Below are 18,141 nucleotides of genomic sequence, written 5' to 3'. Positions count from 1 at the left end.
TGACCCGCGCTAGCATAACCTCAATGCAGACTAATACAATCACACTGTAGGCAACCAAACATACGCACAAACACACAACTCCTGCCAGCAATGCGCCACATTCGCATGCGAGTTAAGAGAAATGGCAAAACTAGCAGAATGGGAAATCGCACAAATCGTTCCAGTCGTCCGCATGGCGCGCAAAGTCGGAAAGTCGGACGAGAGCGATCAAAACGACGATATTTCATCTCGCGTATCGCGCGCACGCAGCATAGGCAACCAGTTATGCCCGATATTCTCTAGCTTGGCCGTAGAATTATTAATTTTATATACTTATACGGATGTGGCACACTAAAAGAACGTGCGGAAATGCTTGGCACACATTTCAAATATCCTGTGAGGGCAGCAAACAAGCGGAAATGAGGAAGTAAACTACAATGAACTGCGTGCAGTTTTATTGTTCAAAATGCAGAAAACAAGAGATATCAAGCTCAAAAACGTCGCAAAACGCTGGAAACTATAAATGGGGGCGGGATAATTGGAGGGGTTGCTGTGGGAGGAGGGTCAATCGACATAAATCGGCGGAAATTGACACACGCGGGATAACAAAACGACGTAAAATCTTATAAAACGTCCCAAAACTGGCGTCACTGGCGTATTATGTCGTAAAACTTTGAAGTCAACGATGACGCCCTCCCTTGCCACACGCAGCAGTCGATGACATCTTGTTTTACGAGCCGGAACGGCCAATTTTCCTGTTGACAAGTTGACAAATTGTAACAAATCTAACAGGATTGGACGAGAATGGCCATTTGAACTAACAATATTCATAAATATAAATAACATACGCTTGATAATATATATTTTTTTGTGAAAACTAGTTTTCACCGCGACTTCGTCCCGGTAGTGTTTAATAAAAATGTAATTCGTTTATACTTTCTTATTCTAGACATAATATGTGTCAATTCTATTAATGAGATTTGCAATTTTATTTTAAAGAAATTAATTATATAAAGAATAGCTAATAATGCACTTCAGCACGCCATCTAGGATTCAACTATTTAACTATAACTATGATTGAATCTCAATGTCAACTTTTATTCTATAGGAAAGGACTGTCTTTAGGAGTTTCCCAGCATTTATACGAATTTTTCTCGCTGTAAAAACCATCCATGGACTTTAACGAACATTTTAAATAAAGAATTGGCCATATAGGTCTAGGCGTTCTTGAGTTATGCGCTTACAAACAGATTTTGCAATTCATTTTTATATTATACATGTAAAAATTGCTTTTAATATTGAATAGTTTTGTATTTGTGTTGGTAAAAGACAATTAATAGGAAATTTGTGTTCGTTGTCTAATTGCACGCCGGCGACTCCATAACTCCGACTTTGCCCGGCCGCGATAATTTGTCTGTTGGCAAGATTAGTAGAGAATTTCCAGGCCGAACCCAACTTTACAACGCGCGCAGCCCAAGCATTACGCCTGTTTACGATTATAGTGTGCGCTATTGTGTTGGCTTGTAGGCAACTCCGACTACAACCCCGCAGCACGAAATGATAGAGTGACATGTGGGTTAGGGGTTAAACGCCACCTATGAGCAAATTAAACAAATTGTATCGGTGCCCATAAGACCAGCAACCCGGCACAAATATCCTGCCACATGTACAAGTAAGCCCATACAAGTAAAAGCGACGTGACGAACCTGAAAGTTTAATCATCAGGCACGCCGCCCGCAAGTTGGGCAATAAATCGTCGCCGGGAGCGGAATGCTGCGACGCTATTCGACGCGGCTCGTAAATTGTCCGCGAAGATACGATGTATTAAGTTATCAAACATGGTCTTAATCATGTCAAGCATATTATTTTTGTTGTTGGCATTGTTTTCAAATTCATATGATGTTTTGAGGTATTTATGCGTACTTTTTATTGATGGTTTGTTTAATTTATGTTGTAGATTTTTAGTTCTCGGATGTCGAAGTTATGTTGGGTGGTATAGAAGATGCAAGGAATCAATCAGAGAGGAAATATCAGGGAAAGAAAATCGACTGCAAAGTGAACAGTTCTTATTAGAAGCTTGAAATAAATTTAAAGATAAAAGCTGAGAAACTTGTCTTTTGATTTGTTTAATTGAATGAGAATTATAATTACTAATTTTATTATTTAGAATTATTATTTACTTATAAATAATTTGTACGTATTTTATAATGTGTAGAATTATTGACTGAATAAATCACAGTTTTCCGTTTGAGTGTATCTTTATTAATTTCTGAGATAATTGGAACTTAAGTGATGCTCGAAGTATCGTTTCATTTAAATGTGTCTGTTGGATAAACAGATAGGACTAATATAGAAGAAGTTATAGGTATTTATAAGGTAATTTACAGTCTCTTTGCCAATCTTAATATATATAAATCTCGTGTCACAATGTTTGTCCTCAATGGACTCCTAAACCACTTAACCGATTTTAATAAAATTCGCACACCATGTGCAGTTCGATCCAACTTGAAAGATAGGATAGTTTAAATCTCAAATTATAGTCGCAATTTTAATTTATTGCTAATTATTTGTCTGTTATTATTTGACAGTCACAATTATCTGTTAACTCCAAATGATTTTAACAGGTGTCGATACCTTTCGACTGTTATTATTATTAGTTGACAGATAGAAACTCGTTTTGACAATAATTATAAAAGTGAATGAATTTGTAAATTTAGAAATGGAAACTGTGAGTTTTAATAATGGATGTGGCACATATAGCTAAAAAAGTCTTTCAGAAATTTCGAAAATATTCGTGAAAGATAAGTCGGGACAACGTTCGACAGGGCCGCTAGTAGTATTATTAGTTTTTAAAAATAAATACAATCATTTGATAAATTGACAGGCGCCTCCGCCATATTTTATTTAATTGTGTGCGCTAAGTTCCAATTATCTCAGAAACGAATAAAGATACACACAAAAGGAAAACTGTGTTATATTCAGTAAATAATTCTACATATTATAAAATTTGTAATTTTATACTTGACAAATTTTTGGCTCAAAAAATAAATTTCAATTCAGAGAAAAATGAAAAACGCAAATCGACAGAGAATTGCAATGCATCGGATGAAAATCGGATGAAAATTGGTACAGGCCAAATTAAACCACCTCTTCAATTTTCTTTAAATTTTCCAATCGTGTGCAGAATGATGCAAGGAACTCAATAATCTTATTTTGGTTGCAATATCTTAATTAGTTTTTGAATTATTGACCTTTTTTAATTATTACATAAGTGCCAATACATGAAAATTTTTAAGTGATATATAATGTAGAATTCATCTCTGAATACGAATCTGAAAATCATTTTCCTGTAACTCTAATAGTGTGAAGGATAAATACAAAAAGCTGGATTCTCTACTTTTCGCATAAGTTCAAAGACAAAAATTAAAGTTGAAAAGTTGAACCTTTTATTACCGAAATCTTAAGAAAACATTTTTCAAAACAATTTATCTTAATAATATTTTGTCCTATCTTTAACCGTTTAAGCCTTATTGACATTTTAAACTCACATTTATAAATCACGAGTCTGCTTATGGACATTACAGACCGATAAAAATATTCTTATTAATATTAATACGATTATACCTAACACAAATTATTACATATATTAGTTTAAAACTTTTTTTATATATTGTGCCAAATACTTCTCGAAATGTTTTGCTTTAAACGGCTTTAACAGCTGCTCCAGTATAGGTGAGGGCCTAGTCGAGTTAATCTTGATGTACAACGTGTTATTTGTCGGCCCGGTGGAGATTATTCCGCCGGAGCGTTATTATGCCCGTCGTGCGAAAGGGCCGAGCAAATCGAGCGCGCAAATGATGATTAATAAAACGCAATTTGGGCTCAGGCCATATCCACACAAACACCTTCAAAAGGGTAAGAACTTTGCATATGCATATTGAGTTGCCCGTACACAATAAAATTTATATCGCATATCGGCTAAATCAAATGCAAAGTAAATTTTCATTATTAAAACCATAAGGGACTCTTTCAAGGACACACGTTAGTTTATTGGAGTTATCCTAACATATGCCATTGTTCAATGGCTTGCTAATCCATTAAAACTGTCGATTTAAATTGAAAATAAATGAATATTAATGGTGTTTACAAAATTCTAACCTTAATTCAACAGATTTACAGATAACATTGTAAGTTTTTTGTTTTAGAATTTCAAGAAAGAAATTGAATTCACATTTCTATTTTTTTCAACACTCGGCGAATAAAAGAACATAGCTTACCGCTTCTGTCATTCCAGGCGCAATCGCTGCATTATCACGCTTTTCATCGCCTCGCCATTTTGGAATGGCTTTTGGATTTAATTTTACGATCAGAACTACGAATTGACGAATTTACGAAGCAATGGGAATTTAGTCCCAATTTCGCTAGGATGGCCATAAAGTTCGCTCGTCAATGGCGTCGCTACGGCATTACGACATCTATGGACAGATAGCGCAATTAATCGCAGGTTAATGGCATACGCTCTCAAGAATTTTTAACGATTTTCATTAATATTTGACGAAGTTTCAACGAATTGTAAATGCATTCATATAAAAATTTATTATTATTTTACATTTCTACACAAATATAATTTTTTTTACAAAAACTGTTTATTTAATAACGTTAAAATTAAAAATTCAATTAAATTTTAATGAAAACATTTTTTATTGGCCCAAAGCGTTTCTATTCCGGTTTTTGTCTTTGTTATTGCCTTTTCGATGCTTCGTTCATTTGTTTCGGTGTTTTCTTTTGTCGCAGCGCCATTTTTGCACGGGCCGGAGATATATTTCAGCCGTGAGCTATTGGAAAGTCATAAAACTTTAATTTCCTGCGTCATTTCCTCCCACCCTGCGCCGCCATTTTTATTTCTTCCCGCTCTCAGCGCTGGCTTCGGCTTGGGCTTTTTATTTAATAGTCTGCGTTTTTCATTTTTCATTGTTGAACTGTTTTTGCTTTGATTGCGCGCCGGCCGGCCGCACTGATGTCTCTTGTCTTTTGTTTTGTTGACTTTTGATCAATTGCTTTGATAAATCTCCCAGCGTGCACGGTTGGTTGCCTATTGCCTTTGACTTTTTGCGCTATCTTTTTTCCCAATGTCGTCGTGCTGAGTTGTGTGTTGTGTTTGCGGGCCGGCCGGATGCGTTCCTAACTGGCGACGGACACTCGCAAGCCTTTTCCGACGTTTTCCGGCTGCGACGGCGCGATATATCGGATATAATTCTCGAGCGTAATAAACGTCAAACAGTTGAAAAACGTACGACTTTCAATTCAATATACCGTATACAATGTATACGTATTAAGAGTTGCCTACAATAACTGAATAAAAATAAATAATATTCGCAATATCGTTATACTCGTTTGTTAAAACAAAGAAATGTCTATTCATATAAATTAATCACTCACATCAGGCTGGTAGCCACAGGAAAACGGAGCCGCATCAAATTCCCAGGACGATTAATCACTTTTTTACACACTTTCACCCGCAATAAATCTTTAATTTCACTCCATTTGTTTTTTACCTTTTCGGATATTTTTTATTGCCGTGCATACGCTTCGCATTTTATTAGCGCATCTTTTTTTTGGATTCGGTTGGTAATTTATCGATTGTCTTCGACGCAGCCAATAAAAGCGAAAATCTACGCGCTCAGCAAATCGCTGAACTTGCTAATGGTTACATCATGCAGGAAGAAATATTTGCTGCCCAACGGAAAAGGAGAAATAAAAGGACCCAGGGCAGCGTCGCAGAAACTCGTATTGTGTTTTGATTTTCACGTGATTAATGCCCATATTTTGTTGTTTGTCCAACTGATATTCTGCTGTTACAGGAAGAAATCCCAAATATCGAAAAAGAATAATTAAGCAATAACAAATGATAAAAATTAAATGTAAAATTTGTTGGTAAGCGCATAAATAAACAACGCCTAGACCAATTTGGCCAATTCTTCTTTTAAAATGTTCGTTTAAGTTTAATGATGGTTTTTTACAGCGAGAAAAATTTGAATAATTGTCGGGAAAACCCTAAAGACAGCCCTTTTTTATGGTATAATAGTTGGCATTGAGATTCATCATAGTTATAGTTAAATAATTGAATCCGAGATGGCGCGCTGAAGTGCATTATTAATAATTCTTTATATAATTTTTTTTAAATAAAATTTCGAATCTTATTGATAGAATTGACACATACTATGTCTAGAACAAGAGAGTAAAAACGAATAACATTTTTATTAAACACTACCGAGACAAAGTCGCGGGCGAAAGCTAGTTTGGTATAAAAATAGTTTTATAAAGTCATATTTGAAAAAGTTTTAATTCTCGACCTACCTCACATGAAGTTATTGTGGTTACGAGGTAGAACATTCCCTCACGCATACTTTTGCAAGGTATAGTGCTCCAACAGTCGATAAAATATGGTAAAATTAACGCCTGGTGCCGTCGCCGGTGGCGGCAACACGACCTCGGCCCCTCTGCTTCGTGTTTCGCTCGTTCATCAGTGAAACGACGGTAATTCGAGGTAAGAACAAAAGTGCGCGTATCTGCGCCACGCTTCACGACAAAATTAATGAAGAAGCCGCCGCCACCGCCGGCACCGAGTTGTTTCGGATGATATACGAGCCCAGCAAGTGTTTAAATTACTTTACACTTTATTAAGTATCGTAATTGTGCGCGATTTGATTAATTGGCGGTGCAAGTGAAAAAAATACCACCAAATTTGAATTAAAATCCCACGAGTGTTAAAGTTTCAGTGAAAAAGTTTCAATTTGATGATGAATTCTTAATTATACTGCGCGCTGGGCCAAGTTATAGAGCCGAATAATACTTGACTATGCGTAATCGTTTCGTTTTGACAGCTCATCAAGCAGACGAAACAATTCGGCAAACTTCCGCCCCTGAAGGCGCTGAATTGGAGTCCTTAATCTAAGTGCCTCGTGCATAATTAATCGCGCGAGGATTTTGACTTGGAGCGACTCACCTGCCCTCGCACCCTTTCCACTGCTGCTGCTGCTGCTGCTTTTCTTCATTCACATCTCCGAGCTCGCCGAGTGTCTGAAGGGTGGTTAAGCATCTATAAAAGCGCCCTCGAAGAGAACGCGAACGATCCGCGCACGCACGCAATTTATTTAATTTCTTGTACTTTTCTGTTATTTATGCGGCAATTTATCGCCGCTCTTCGGCGTTTTCTTCGCGTTTCATGCTTTAATAATTACACTTGAATTGTTTTGCGGCCAAAATTCTATTTCTGCGCCATTTTTGCGCGAAATTCCGGTTAATTTTTGATGATGTTGATAAAAGTCGAATGATTAATGAATGACAGCGCGGAAATTTCTGACATCTTACAAAATAATCAACAAAAACATTAGGGAAATTTCATTAAGATTTTATTACGATGTTTTGTAGCTGATGAAGGCAAAGAACAAAGAAATTGCGTTGTAAAATACTTAAAACATCAAACTCTTTGTCTTAAATTTTTTACGGAAAGAAATCAATAAATCCATCATTTTTTTGACGATTTGTATAAAATTCTAAAACCATGAAGTAAATGAACATGTCCGTCAACCAGCGTCACTGCACCAGCAAAAACTACTAAACATATAGAAAAACGTCGAAAACAGGCGTCCGCCGCGTACAAGAAAAACGACATTAAAAATAATTGACTGGAGTTAAAAACGAAAATTGCACCAAACACAAACAGAAAAACCACGCGGTTGAAAACGCCTGCAGGAAAAAAAAAGGGTAAAGCTTGAAGCAAATGAAGCGCGCGTGGACGTCAATCAATCAATGATGCCATCAATCATCCGGCAAACCGACACAAAACTGCAAAATAAAACCGCCAAAGCGGGAAACACATCACACATATCACTACAAATATTCTGAAAGAGACAAAATTTAATAAACATACATTTATTTACAAAAATCAAAAATACAATAAAAATTGCGATAGATATATGTATCATCAATGTCATATCATATTTTTATCATATCGTATCATATTCATTTGTCTCTTAAAATCTTCTTTAGATGCATTTTATATGTATTTAATATCTGTTCCGTTTTTTCTCATTTTTAGTATCGTAATTCGTTAATCACTTAAATTTTACAAATATCGTTTTCAGTATGTACACAACACAAGGATTCAATATATACCTATCTATATATATTTATATACTTATTTATATCGATCGAAACACGTCGTAATAATACAATTGACAGTTGTGACAGCTGCCAAAATAAACTGCTGTGTGAATCTAAGCATAATGTTTTAGAGTTAAGTACAAAATCGCATTCGCAGCAAATCACAGTCTTTCATCATCGTGCACGCGTCTCACATGCATTCAAAATGGCGGTTCGACAACAAATAAAAAACGTTGCTCACAACTCACAACAATTAAATTAAAAGAAAAATGATACAGTTATTACACACGAGGCGCATCGATATTTACAAAAATATTCTATGTATGCTCTTAACGACGAGTTAATTAAGTAGTCGATATTAATTAAGTAGATAAAGTTATAAAGTATACATTACGCAGAAGGGATATAAATATATTACACACGTTTCTGTTTTTATTTTTACTTTGTTCCTACGTTCATTATCAATTAGTTAGCAAATCAATTCAATTCGTCATCATCGTGCAAAAAATAGATTCTTTTAAAATTGTAAATAAAAGAAAATCAACAAAATATAGCCACTATATCTCTCTCTTTCTCTATCTCCGTCTTTCTCTCATAGTCAATTGTTTAAAACATTTGTAAATATTTGTTATTCTGTTAAAATTGCTTTTTGTTTAGTTTTGTCATGAGATCAATCAATAAATTTAATAAATTTGCTATTTATGTATGTGTCTCTGTTGTGTGTGATGTAGTTTGATGCCTAGGTAGATTAATATAAAAATGGCAGTCGATATCGTCTTAAAACGTTAAGCTTTCTCAGGATGGATTTCGTATTTAGATTCGTTAATGATCACGTAATTGCAAACAAGCAAATTGGAACGAAAAACAAAAGATTAACAAGCGTACTTGATCATTATTCTCTTGTTTTCAGTAAATTAGCATTCAGTAGCATCTTGTTTTGTTGAATCTAACGTGTTTTTCGTATTTTTATGACAATTCCTTCATTTCATTGCATTCCAAACACAATCGGTTCTCTTAAATCTAATTAAATTATTTGTAACTAAAACGTAGTTTGTTATACAATAAATAAAATACCATTTTGGCACAGATCAAAAATTACGCCTACTTAAAATTAATCCAACAACGCGATTTTCATTAAAATTACGCAATCGACTCTAAAAATAATTAAAATTAAACGCGAAAATTCGTTGTCGAGAGTGTGCGTGTGCTAATGGCAGTGCAGTCATAAAAATACGAAAAGCAGAAAATTACAAAACAAAACATCAAATTTATAGAAAGAATTTAAACTATTTTAATGTATTGCTTCGGCAATATATTTCGATCACATTCGCTAATATTGATATTTGATATTTTTCGTTTTCAAGAGTATTTGTGTGTGTGGGTGTTGTTAACTTACTCACGACACAATGTTGACAAAAATGGCGGCATCCTCCTGCGAAAGTAACCTACGCAAAATCTTACATAGATTACAACTAAAACAAATAAAAGTCACGAATCACTTTTATCACGTTACATTTAAAAATTGCTTCTCTTCTCTTCGCAAACTTCGTGTTTGTGTGTGAGTGTGTGTGTGCGTAAAATTATTCAAAGTCTTTGAAAGTTTGTTTGCTTAAGTTAAAAGCTAAAATCAACACATACGCACGCACTGAATCTTCAGGTACACGTGAAGAGAGATAAATTAATCGCGTCGTTCAGTTTCTTTCGTAATTTAACATTAATAGCACTCACATCGATTAAATTCGCGATCACATTCGCGTTCGTTTCGTGTCATTCGTACTTCGTTCGTGTAGGGTTCGTAAATGTTACGAATTAATATCTACGGCGGCTCTTAAACGATAATCTCGCGTATCACGCGCCTCGTTCGCGAATTCGGCGTCGAATATCCGCTCTCCAGGCTCTCTTCGTAGTTGAGCGACATTAGCTGCGGTGGTTTTTCGTCCTCCATTTGCTGATCCATGAAGGGATCTGGTAGGCCGCTCACATCATGATATGGCGAATCTGTGCACAGAAACATTCAAAAAATTAAAACCAAATTCATTTCAAAATTATTATTCAATGAATATACCTATATGTTGTTCAATACGTTTCTTTGGCTTATGGACAGCTGCATAAGGATCACTGCAATAGTCCTGCCTGGAAGGATTGTTACTGTTGCGCATGTAATCGTCGCCATGTTGGCTCTGAGTCGTAATATGCGGATATGGAGCATAGTCATCCACTGCACCGTAACCACCATGCGCAATCGGATCATAACCGTACGAATTCTGTCTGTCAACATTCATATGTTGTGGCATTTGATTCACAGAGTTATTTGCAGCCGCCGCCATTTTCATCTGCCATAATGAATCTTGCGAGTTGACACTACCGCCATTATTCGAATTCGAGTAGCTGTTTTCAAGATAACCCATATTCGGCCCTGAATATAAAGAAGGAAAAAATTATAAAATAAATCATATACAATATAGATGAATAACTTACAATCACCATTATTAATATTAGGTCTTGGTTGGATATCAGGATTAGCTACATGATAGCCATAACCGTTTTGTGTGGCGTAGACACTCTTTTGTTCCTCCATAGCAAGCGCCAAATCCAGAGAGTGTTCCAGCGCTTTGTTCTCCATCCCAGTTGAAGGGTAGTACGGAGGTGGAGCTTGATTTTGAGCAGTTACAATTGTAGGCCGCACCGAGTCCGTTTCATAGTCTTTAGTTTGCGTCTTTTTAGTTTGGTTTCGTTTGCAGCGACAGAACATTAATAAAAGCCCAACGAACAGAACAAAAACGATACAGGATACTACGATGGCAATCAGTGTAGGCGTGGCTAATGCGGAAGCTTCTTTAATATAGGCATGTCCTGCTAATGTAAAAATAGATAATCTTAGACGAATGTTCAATTTTTTAAAATTATAATTAGTTAAGTAGTACTTACGTTCAGCTTCGACATAATCCCCACAATGTTCATGATGCGTTGTGAGGCAAAACTTGACCCTCACTCGGGATGCATAATCGTCATTAACTCCAATGGGTTCATCAACCAAACTTCTTCCAATTCCTTTGTTGTGTTGCAAGCGTGCGATGAGTTTCTCAAGATTGGTTTCCTTATAAGTTGGTGTAACACCCGACACTTCAACGTTCAAAGTATCCACCGGCTGCCATGCGGGTATTGGCAAATCGTGAGTGAGTGATTCAACCACCGCAATCAAGGGTAAACAACTCATGGGGATGTTAATCGTCAACGAGTGCGAGCTGGAATCGTATGCGACTCTCTGCGGAATTGGGATTCTATCGACTCTGGTCGTAACAGCAATTTCCGCCGAGTTGTCGCTTTGACCTTGCGTATTCAATGCCTTCACCTTGAACACGTAGTTCTGATGTTGATCAAGATGCGACACATTGCAGGGGACGTTCTGCTTGCAATCGGCTTCGGACCAATCGGCCGCCTTTGTCACCTGACCACATCCTTTGATCACAATGTTATCGTTGCTGGGTACCTTTTTGTAGGAGACGAAATATTTCGTATTGGCAATGCCGCCATTGAATCCCGGCTCCCAATTGAGGGTTACGTAATTGTGTCCAATGTGGAGTGCGGTCACATGCGTGGGTTTCTCAGGGGCACCCTTCTTTTGCAAGCGGATCTTGGCATCAATGCGGCCTAAACTATTGATGACCTGACAGTTGTATTCGCCGTAATCTTGATGTTTGATGTTGGATATCCGCAGAATTGAGGTGTAGACATCGTTATCATCGGCGGAATTATTAATGACATAGTGACCCTCGGATGAAGTCAACAATGGGGAGGAGTTTGCTCCGTAGAACCATTTGAATTCAGGTTTGGGATACGCTTGGATTTTACAAACAACCTCGGCGGTTTCACGCAGGTCATAGGCTACTTTGTTGTATTGATGTAAAATGATTGGTTTATCTATGAAAAACAAAAAAATATATTCAAAACATGTTTTTATATAACAAAAAAATAATAATTAACTTACGTTCAATACGAAGATGCATACTGGATTCCGCTTTTTTCACTTCATTCTCAAAGACACAAGCGTAAACACCACGATCAGCTGGTAACAACTCATTTCCATTAGGACGCGCTTTTCCTTTGAACCTTAACGTGCTCTGGACACTGACTGCACCATTACTACTCTCGGTTAATTCCGTCTTAACTTCAAATAGGTTAACATCTGCGGTCAACTCATCATCGTCTTTCAACCACTTTACAACTGGTTTCGGTTTACCCTTAGCTGAACATGTAATCGAAAAATCAGAATCTCCCACTCGCTTAGTTTCAAGTGGTTTTAGCTTAATCTTGAAAGATGGTGGTTGGTAGACTTCCAAATTGATGGATGACACTTCTCCAGGTCCTAGTTCATTGGTAGCCTGGCAATTATATATCCCTTCGTTGGAGATCTGTGCTTGGGAGATGATGTATTTTGTACTGGTGCCTACCACCAAAGGTTGGTTATCGTTACCCATGCGGAACCATCTATATTGAGGTGCTGGCCAACCAGGAGGTGTAGCTGTACATGTTAAAGTCACCGGGGAACCTTCAGTTGCAATAGGTTTATCAGGTGTTATCCTCGCCTTGCCTGGTTTGTGTCTAATCAGTAAAGCAATTGAAGAATTGCCTACTTTTTCTGTTCTACGCAGAGGTAAAGCACTAGGAGTGATTACATTAACTGCTCTGCATATGTAAGTGCCAGAATGTTCAGCTGTCACAGAACTGATTCGAAGGGTATCACCAGTTTGTCTAAAATCAGGTTTACCATCTTTGACCCATTCGATTGTGAGTGGAGCAGGGTTAGCAGTGACGTTGCATCTGATGGTTACAGCTTCACCTTCCTCGGCTTCCCGGGTCTTCGCCTCAAGAACCACAATTGGCGCATAAAGAACATCAAGAGAAATTTCTTTCTCTCCAACTTTTCCGAGATTGTTATCAGCTGAGCATGTGTAGTTACCAGCATCTTGGATGCTTACACGATGTAAAACATGATTGGTCTTAGTGCTAATATGGCGGCCATTGCGGGTCCAACGAACAGTGGTCACCATTGGTTTAGCATCCACGGTGCATTGCAATGTTGTCATTGAGTCACGTTCAACACGAAGAGGGTTTTCAGGTCCTACTTCTACTCTTGGAAAATCTAAATTGATAAAACGAAGAAAATAAAATAAAAAGGAATATAATTGACTGTTGCAGGTTGATAATTAAATTCTAAATTTAATTAAACTTTCGCTCGACTTGGTAATAACAATAATTATTTATCGAAGGCAATATTCACGCATAATAACAATAAACCGATGAAGCACAGGCACGAATAACATGCTTATTGAATCAATTCCACCGGCCGCAGAGAGCTAAAAATTCAACCCGCGCTAATTTCTGACCCAATCGAGGGCTAGGCAAAGCTAACTGTAAATAATTAACCGAAAGGGATAACCACCGGCGGCAGTATGAGGGCAGTATCAGAGGGATGTTCTTTCATCTTTCATTTATGCGCCGCTCGTTTTAATCCGCCATTGTTCCCACCGCTAATATCGCAATAACATCGCTTTTAACGGCATAATGGCGGCGCGCATCGTTTCAACGACCCAACGACCTCCGCTCGAGAGTCGCGAAACCGCGCACCGTCGCGAAATTGGATTTTACTCCCTCAACTGCCAAGAAATTCAGTTATTAGTCGATTTTATTGTTGGAAATTGCGTTTATTACATTCGCGCGTTAAAATTACTTAATCTCAGACGTACGTCATTGCAATCAATGTGAATGCCTTTGATGCCTCTTTGTGCAATAACACAAATTGTAATAATTTTTTTGGTTTTAATCGCGTAAAAGTCAAGTTGTATTTCCTAGAAATGTAGAAAACGAATTTTCGAAAATTCCAAATTTCATTAGATACGCCTCCGCCGGCGCTCATAATTGAATTAATTGAACGAACGCAGCGGCGAATACAAATTCGCGCGCGAGCGCAAAAACAAAATTTTCCCATTTTCCGGCGAGGCGTTTAATTTATTTCGGCGAAAATTGATTAAAACCATCATCGCCAAGCACGACGCATTCGTGCACGGGAATGCGGACAGGTGGCGCCAGCGCTGACCCGTATCACAATTAGTTTTATCGAAAAAGAGGCCTAGCGTGTAAAAACAATAGATTGTGGCACCTAGTGTGGAACCACATTGTATGCGGTTGTTCTGCGGCGATAAATTTCGTATTACTGATGGCATTTCGATTTTGGGCCGGAATGTGTTATTAAAACACGCTCCAAATGAAAATACCGCTCGTGTAATTACCCCATTTAATAACTGAGAATCATATGTCACTCTGTCTCAGACGTTCGTCATATTGCGCAATAAAAATAATAAAAAAGTATAACACTTACAGTTAACGCTGAGTGTGACAGCAGTTTCCAGTTTTTGTCCGTCAGGCATCGCGCGATTCCACACCTCGCATCGAAATTCAGCATTATCATCGTCCTTCGACGGTGTTAGGGACAACGTCGCCGTGGTTGGATGGTCCCTAGATCCACCATTCTTTAACGCGGCTTCCAACGGATAAGTTGATCCTGAAACAAGTAAAAAAACATAAATATTCATCCTGAACTGTACGCAAACTTTGCACATAACCGTTGATGATTGTAATGTTGGCTGCCTACCATGACACCAAACATTTAAATTAATATTTATCGCCGTATGCGCTGGGAGAACACGGAAGCGCAGGGTGCAACTTGCGAAACCGTAAAAAACTGTATACGTAAATTTGCATATTTAGTGCCCCGCGCGAATATGTAGAACAACCCCGAGGGTCATCGCACCGAAAAAAGAAAAAATATCCGCGCGCGCGAAAATAGTTTCTTTAAATGCGTGGAGGTAAAAATGGCGCCATCAAACAAAAAGTGCGGATGCAACGAGCGCAAACATGGAAATTTAATGTATGCATGCATATCAAATGTTTATAGTCGCACACAAAAAAAGCACTGGTGGTTTATGCTAATTAAAAGCATAAAACGTGCGCAGGATACACAAAAAGCCAGCATAGGCAACTTATTATGCATAAACAATCTCAGACGTACGTTCATAGTCTGCCAACTAAAGCTAACTTTACACTTACGAGTTTTTCGACTAGTTTTCGTTGATTTTAAGCAGTTTCCGAGTGATTTTCGTTGTAAACGCAAACAATGGCTTCGTAAACTTATTAAAACTCTGTGATGCAATCGTTTGAAATTCAAATTTAATAAGTTTCGCTGTGTTTTCGCTTCTAAAACGACTACTTTCCGCCAGGTGAAGAAGACGATAACACGCTTAAGACTAAAATCGCATGTACGAAAAATTGACGCAGCCAAGCGCACAAAATGGCGACGCAAACGACAATCCCTAACGATCCATCTATATGCAAATGGTTTCAATCAATATTTATTTAGTTTCATGCATTTTATGCATTTTTATACAGCGCTAGATACGCAACAGCAACAACGTTCTTTTTTTGTAGATTTTTATTGCGGCACTGTTGCGTTTTTATTATTCTCATGCGTTGACATTTTTTCATCGCTCACGGCTATCCCGGCTAGCGAACATATGACTGACGCGAGGGTTAATTTTTATTTTTATAGCTGAATATTTTACATAGATTTTTTTAAATGTCGCTTTAAATGTTAAAATTTTCAATCAAAACGCAATAGTTTTTTTTATGCATCAAAAATATAATTAAAATGGCGTCCGATTAGTGGTGGCCATGTTGGTAACAAGCGCGTCGGTAATTTTCTAACGTTTTACGACCGCGTACATAATGGCGTAGTATTATGTTATTCCACGTTTATAACGTTATAATGAGGACACAGAGCCGAACAGAAACAAAACATATCGTGCGAGCTGTGCCGATGTGCCGGGACACGGGAAACTGCTAATTATTTCATGCAGCGTGTGTCTTCGTTTTGCATTCTCGATTTCTTCGCATGCAATTTTCGCAATTATTCCCTCGCTATACCTGAAAGATGATCATATTTCTTCGTGCTGAGAATTAAATAAATAATTCTTTTCGAAAATGCAAAAATATGCATTTTATATAAAAAATGAAAAATTTATTTAAAAAACAAACTTTAGCCCGTGACTTCCAGTAGTGTTTAATAAAAATGTAATTTGTTTTTACACTCTTATTCTAGACATAGTATGTGTCAATTCTATCAATAAGATTTGCTATTTTATTTTAAAGAAATTAATTATACAAAGAATTGCTAATAATGCACTTCAGCGCGCCATCTCGGATTCAACTATTTAACTATAACTATGATTGAATCTCAATGCTAACTTTTATTCTATAGAAAAGGGCTGTCTTTAGGGTTTTCCCGGCAATTATTCAAATTTTTCGCGCCGTAAAAACCATCCTTGGACTTTAACGAACATTTTAAAAAAAGAATTGGCCAAATTGGTCTAGGCGTTGTTGAGTTTTGCGCTTACCAACATATTTTGCGATTTATTTTTTAATTATAGATTAAATAAACAAACATTGCAACAGTAATTAGTTAATATGCGTGTTTAAAATAAAATATTTTGATCTAAAATCCCCAAAATCGTTAAAATTTTTACGAAATTCCATTTCCTAACCTTACTTTTGCTACTTTATGAAATATTCTTTGCTCAGTCAAAGACGTACATAACAAGTTCGTAATATGATAATTAATGCATTGAATTAGAGTCAGTGAATCACGTGAATAATAATAATGTGAAGCAGCATCATGTAAATTCAACCGAAATTAATAATAATAGCGAATTAATTACAACTTTAAATTTCTCGAGCGTCCCCGCACGCTCACCGAAAATAAGTCAAAATCCAATTAACCTCAAATGAACTAATTATAATAACTCAATTATGCAAATTGGGAAATACATTCAATTGTCTAATTAAAATTTACATTTCGCGCGCTCGCGCACGATCACCCCCCGCGCGCGCGTAATTGTTTTCGCAATCGTAGGTACGTAAATAAAATTAAAATTAAAAACGAAAATTGATAAAGTTTTATTAATTTCATCGATTCGTCCTTCCAGGCCACCACGGTTGATTGCTAGTTGCCCCCCGTCCCACGTCCCCGTTCACCAATCCGTATTAATTTTAATTAAACGGCGCGTGCTCACTCACTCTCGCCCAAGCCAGAGCATTCAAATTCATTAGTTTGTCGTCGTCGGCGGCGGGGTTTTGTTTAAAACGTCGGCGCGCAACGAGAGGCAATTACACGCCGCTTCAGTCGACGTCGTCGATTACAAATTAATAATTTTACATTTTAGCATCGATCGTCGCTCGGTGCACCGGTTGACGCGCATCACATGTAAACTATCCGATAAGAAAATTGAAAGCGTACGCTGAAGAAAATGAGTCAATTTTCAATTTCGCCGTGCTAAAGTTGATTACACCTTTTTGCAAATGACTGCTGGGATTAGGTTATGTCACGAGTACCTCCTACACACATCTACTGACATATAGCCTGGAGGAGAAATTTTCGTTTAAAATTTTATTTCACGACCTTATTCGTACGTTACACCTTAATCGCCGGAGTGTGTAGTAAAGAGGGTAGAAAAGCGTTTTATGTAGGTCTACAATCGTTCGAGTTAATGTTTACGTGTTAACCTTTTCCTAGATCGTTTTTCCAATTCGAAAAAAAAGTCACACTTTTTGTAATTTACGACGCATTTCTTTGATTGAGTAAACAAGCAACCATGACTAGAAATAATATCGTATGTCGATGATTATGGCATCAACGTGAATACAAAACCCGGCAACCAGTTATACAACGTATAGTTGCGTAGAATATGTAGCCTGGAGGGCAATTTCTATAGGGATGATGTTTGTGCACGTCAATAAAATCAATGCAAACATCGAAATACTCGAACGTCGAGTTTTGGGCCGGTTCATGTTCGTGCGCTCGTACTTCCCGCGTTTATTTGTTGTGATGCCTTTATACACATAACCTATACGCGTTTTAATCGTCGTGCGCTTTGAAAATCAACA

General features: G+C 37.3%; 1 protein-coding gene and 1 long non-coding RNA gene across 3 annotated transcripts in view; both read right to left on the bottom strand.

Annotated features, from left to right (window-relative positions):
- Window positions 1-412: 412 nt before the first annotated feature.
- Window positions 413-7,518, bottom strand: LOC135789911 (uncharacterized). Its single transcript, XR_010547680.1, has 2 exons — window positions 6,986-7,518; window positions 413-734 (listed from the first exon to the last, which is right to left on the bottom strand). It is a non-coding gene; the product is annotated as an uncharacterized lncRNA (long non-coding RNA).
- Window positions 7,519-7,898: 380 nt separating this feature from the next.
- ed (hemicentin protein echinoid) overlaps window positions 7,899-18,141 on the bottom strand; it is a 50,778-nt gene continuing 40,535 nt past the window's right edge. Inside the window, exons 4-9 of one of the 2 annotated variants that reach the window (XM_065299973.1) lie at window positions 14,525-14,707; window positions 12,134-13,288; window positions 11,074-12,066; window positions 10,624-11,001; window positions 10,211-10,561; window positions 7,899-10,143 (exon numbers count right to left, since the gene is read on the bottom strand). In XM_065299973.1, the coding sequence (XP_065156045.1) occupies window positions 9,974-10,143; window positions 10,211-10,561; window positions 10,624-11,001; window positions 11,074-12,066; window positions 12,134-13,288; window positions 14,525-14,707 (3,230 nt within the window). In that variant the 3' untranslated portion in view covers window positions 7,899-9,973. The remainder of the gene's footprint in view (window positions 10,144-10,210; window positions 10,562-10,623; window positions 11,002-11,073; window positions 12,067-12,133; window positions 13,289-14,524; window positions 14,708-18,141) is intronic. The other variant, XM_065299974.1, reaches the window with a different exon arrangement.

Source organism: Atheta coriaria, unplaced genomic scaffold, assembly GCF_025399875.1.
Source record: "Atheta coriaria isolate IRGN ID8LTWV9N9 unplaced genomic scaffold, Caltech_Dcor_3.1 hic_scaffold_3_pilon, whole genome shotgun sequence".
NCBI lineage: Eukaryota > Metazoa > Arthropoda > Insecta > Coleoptera > Staphylinidae > Dalotia > Dalotia coriaria.
The sequence above is the reverse complement of the archived record's forward strand: the minus strand, read 5'-3'. Positions and strand labels throughout refer to the sequence as shown.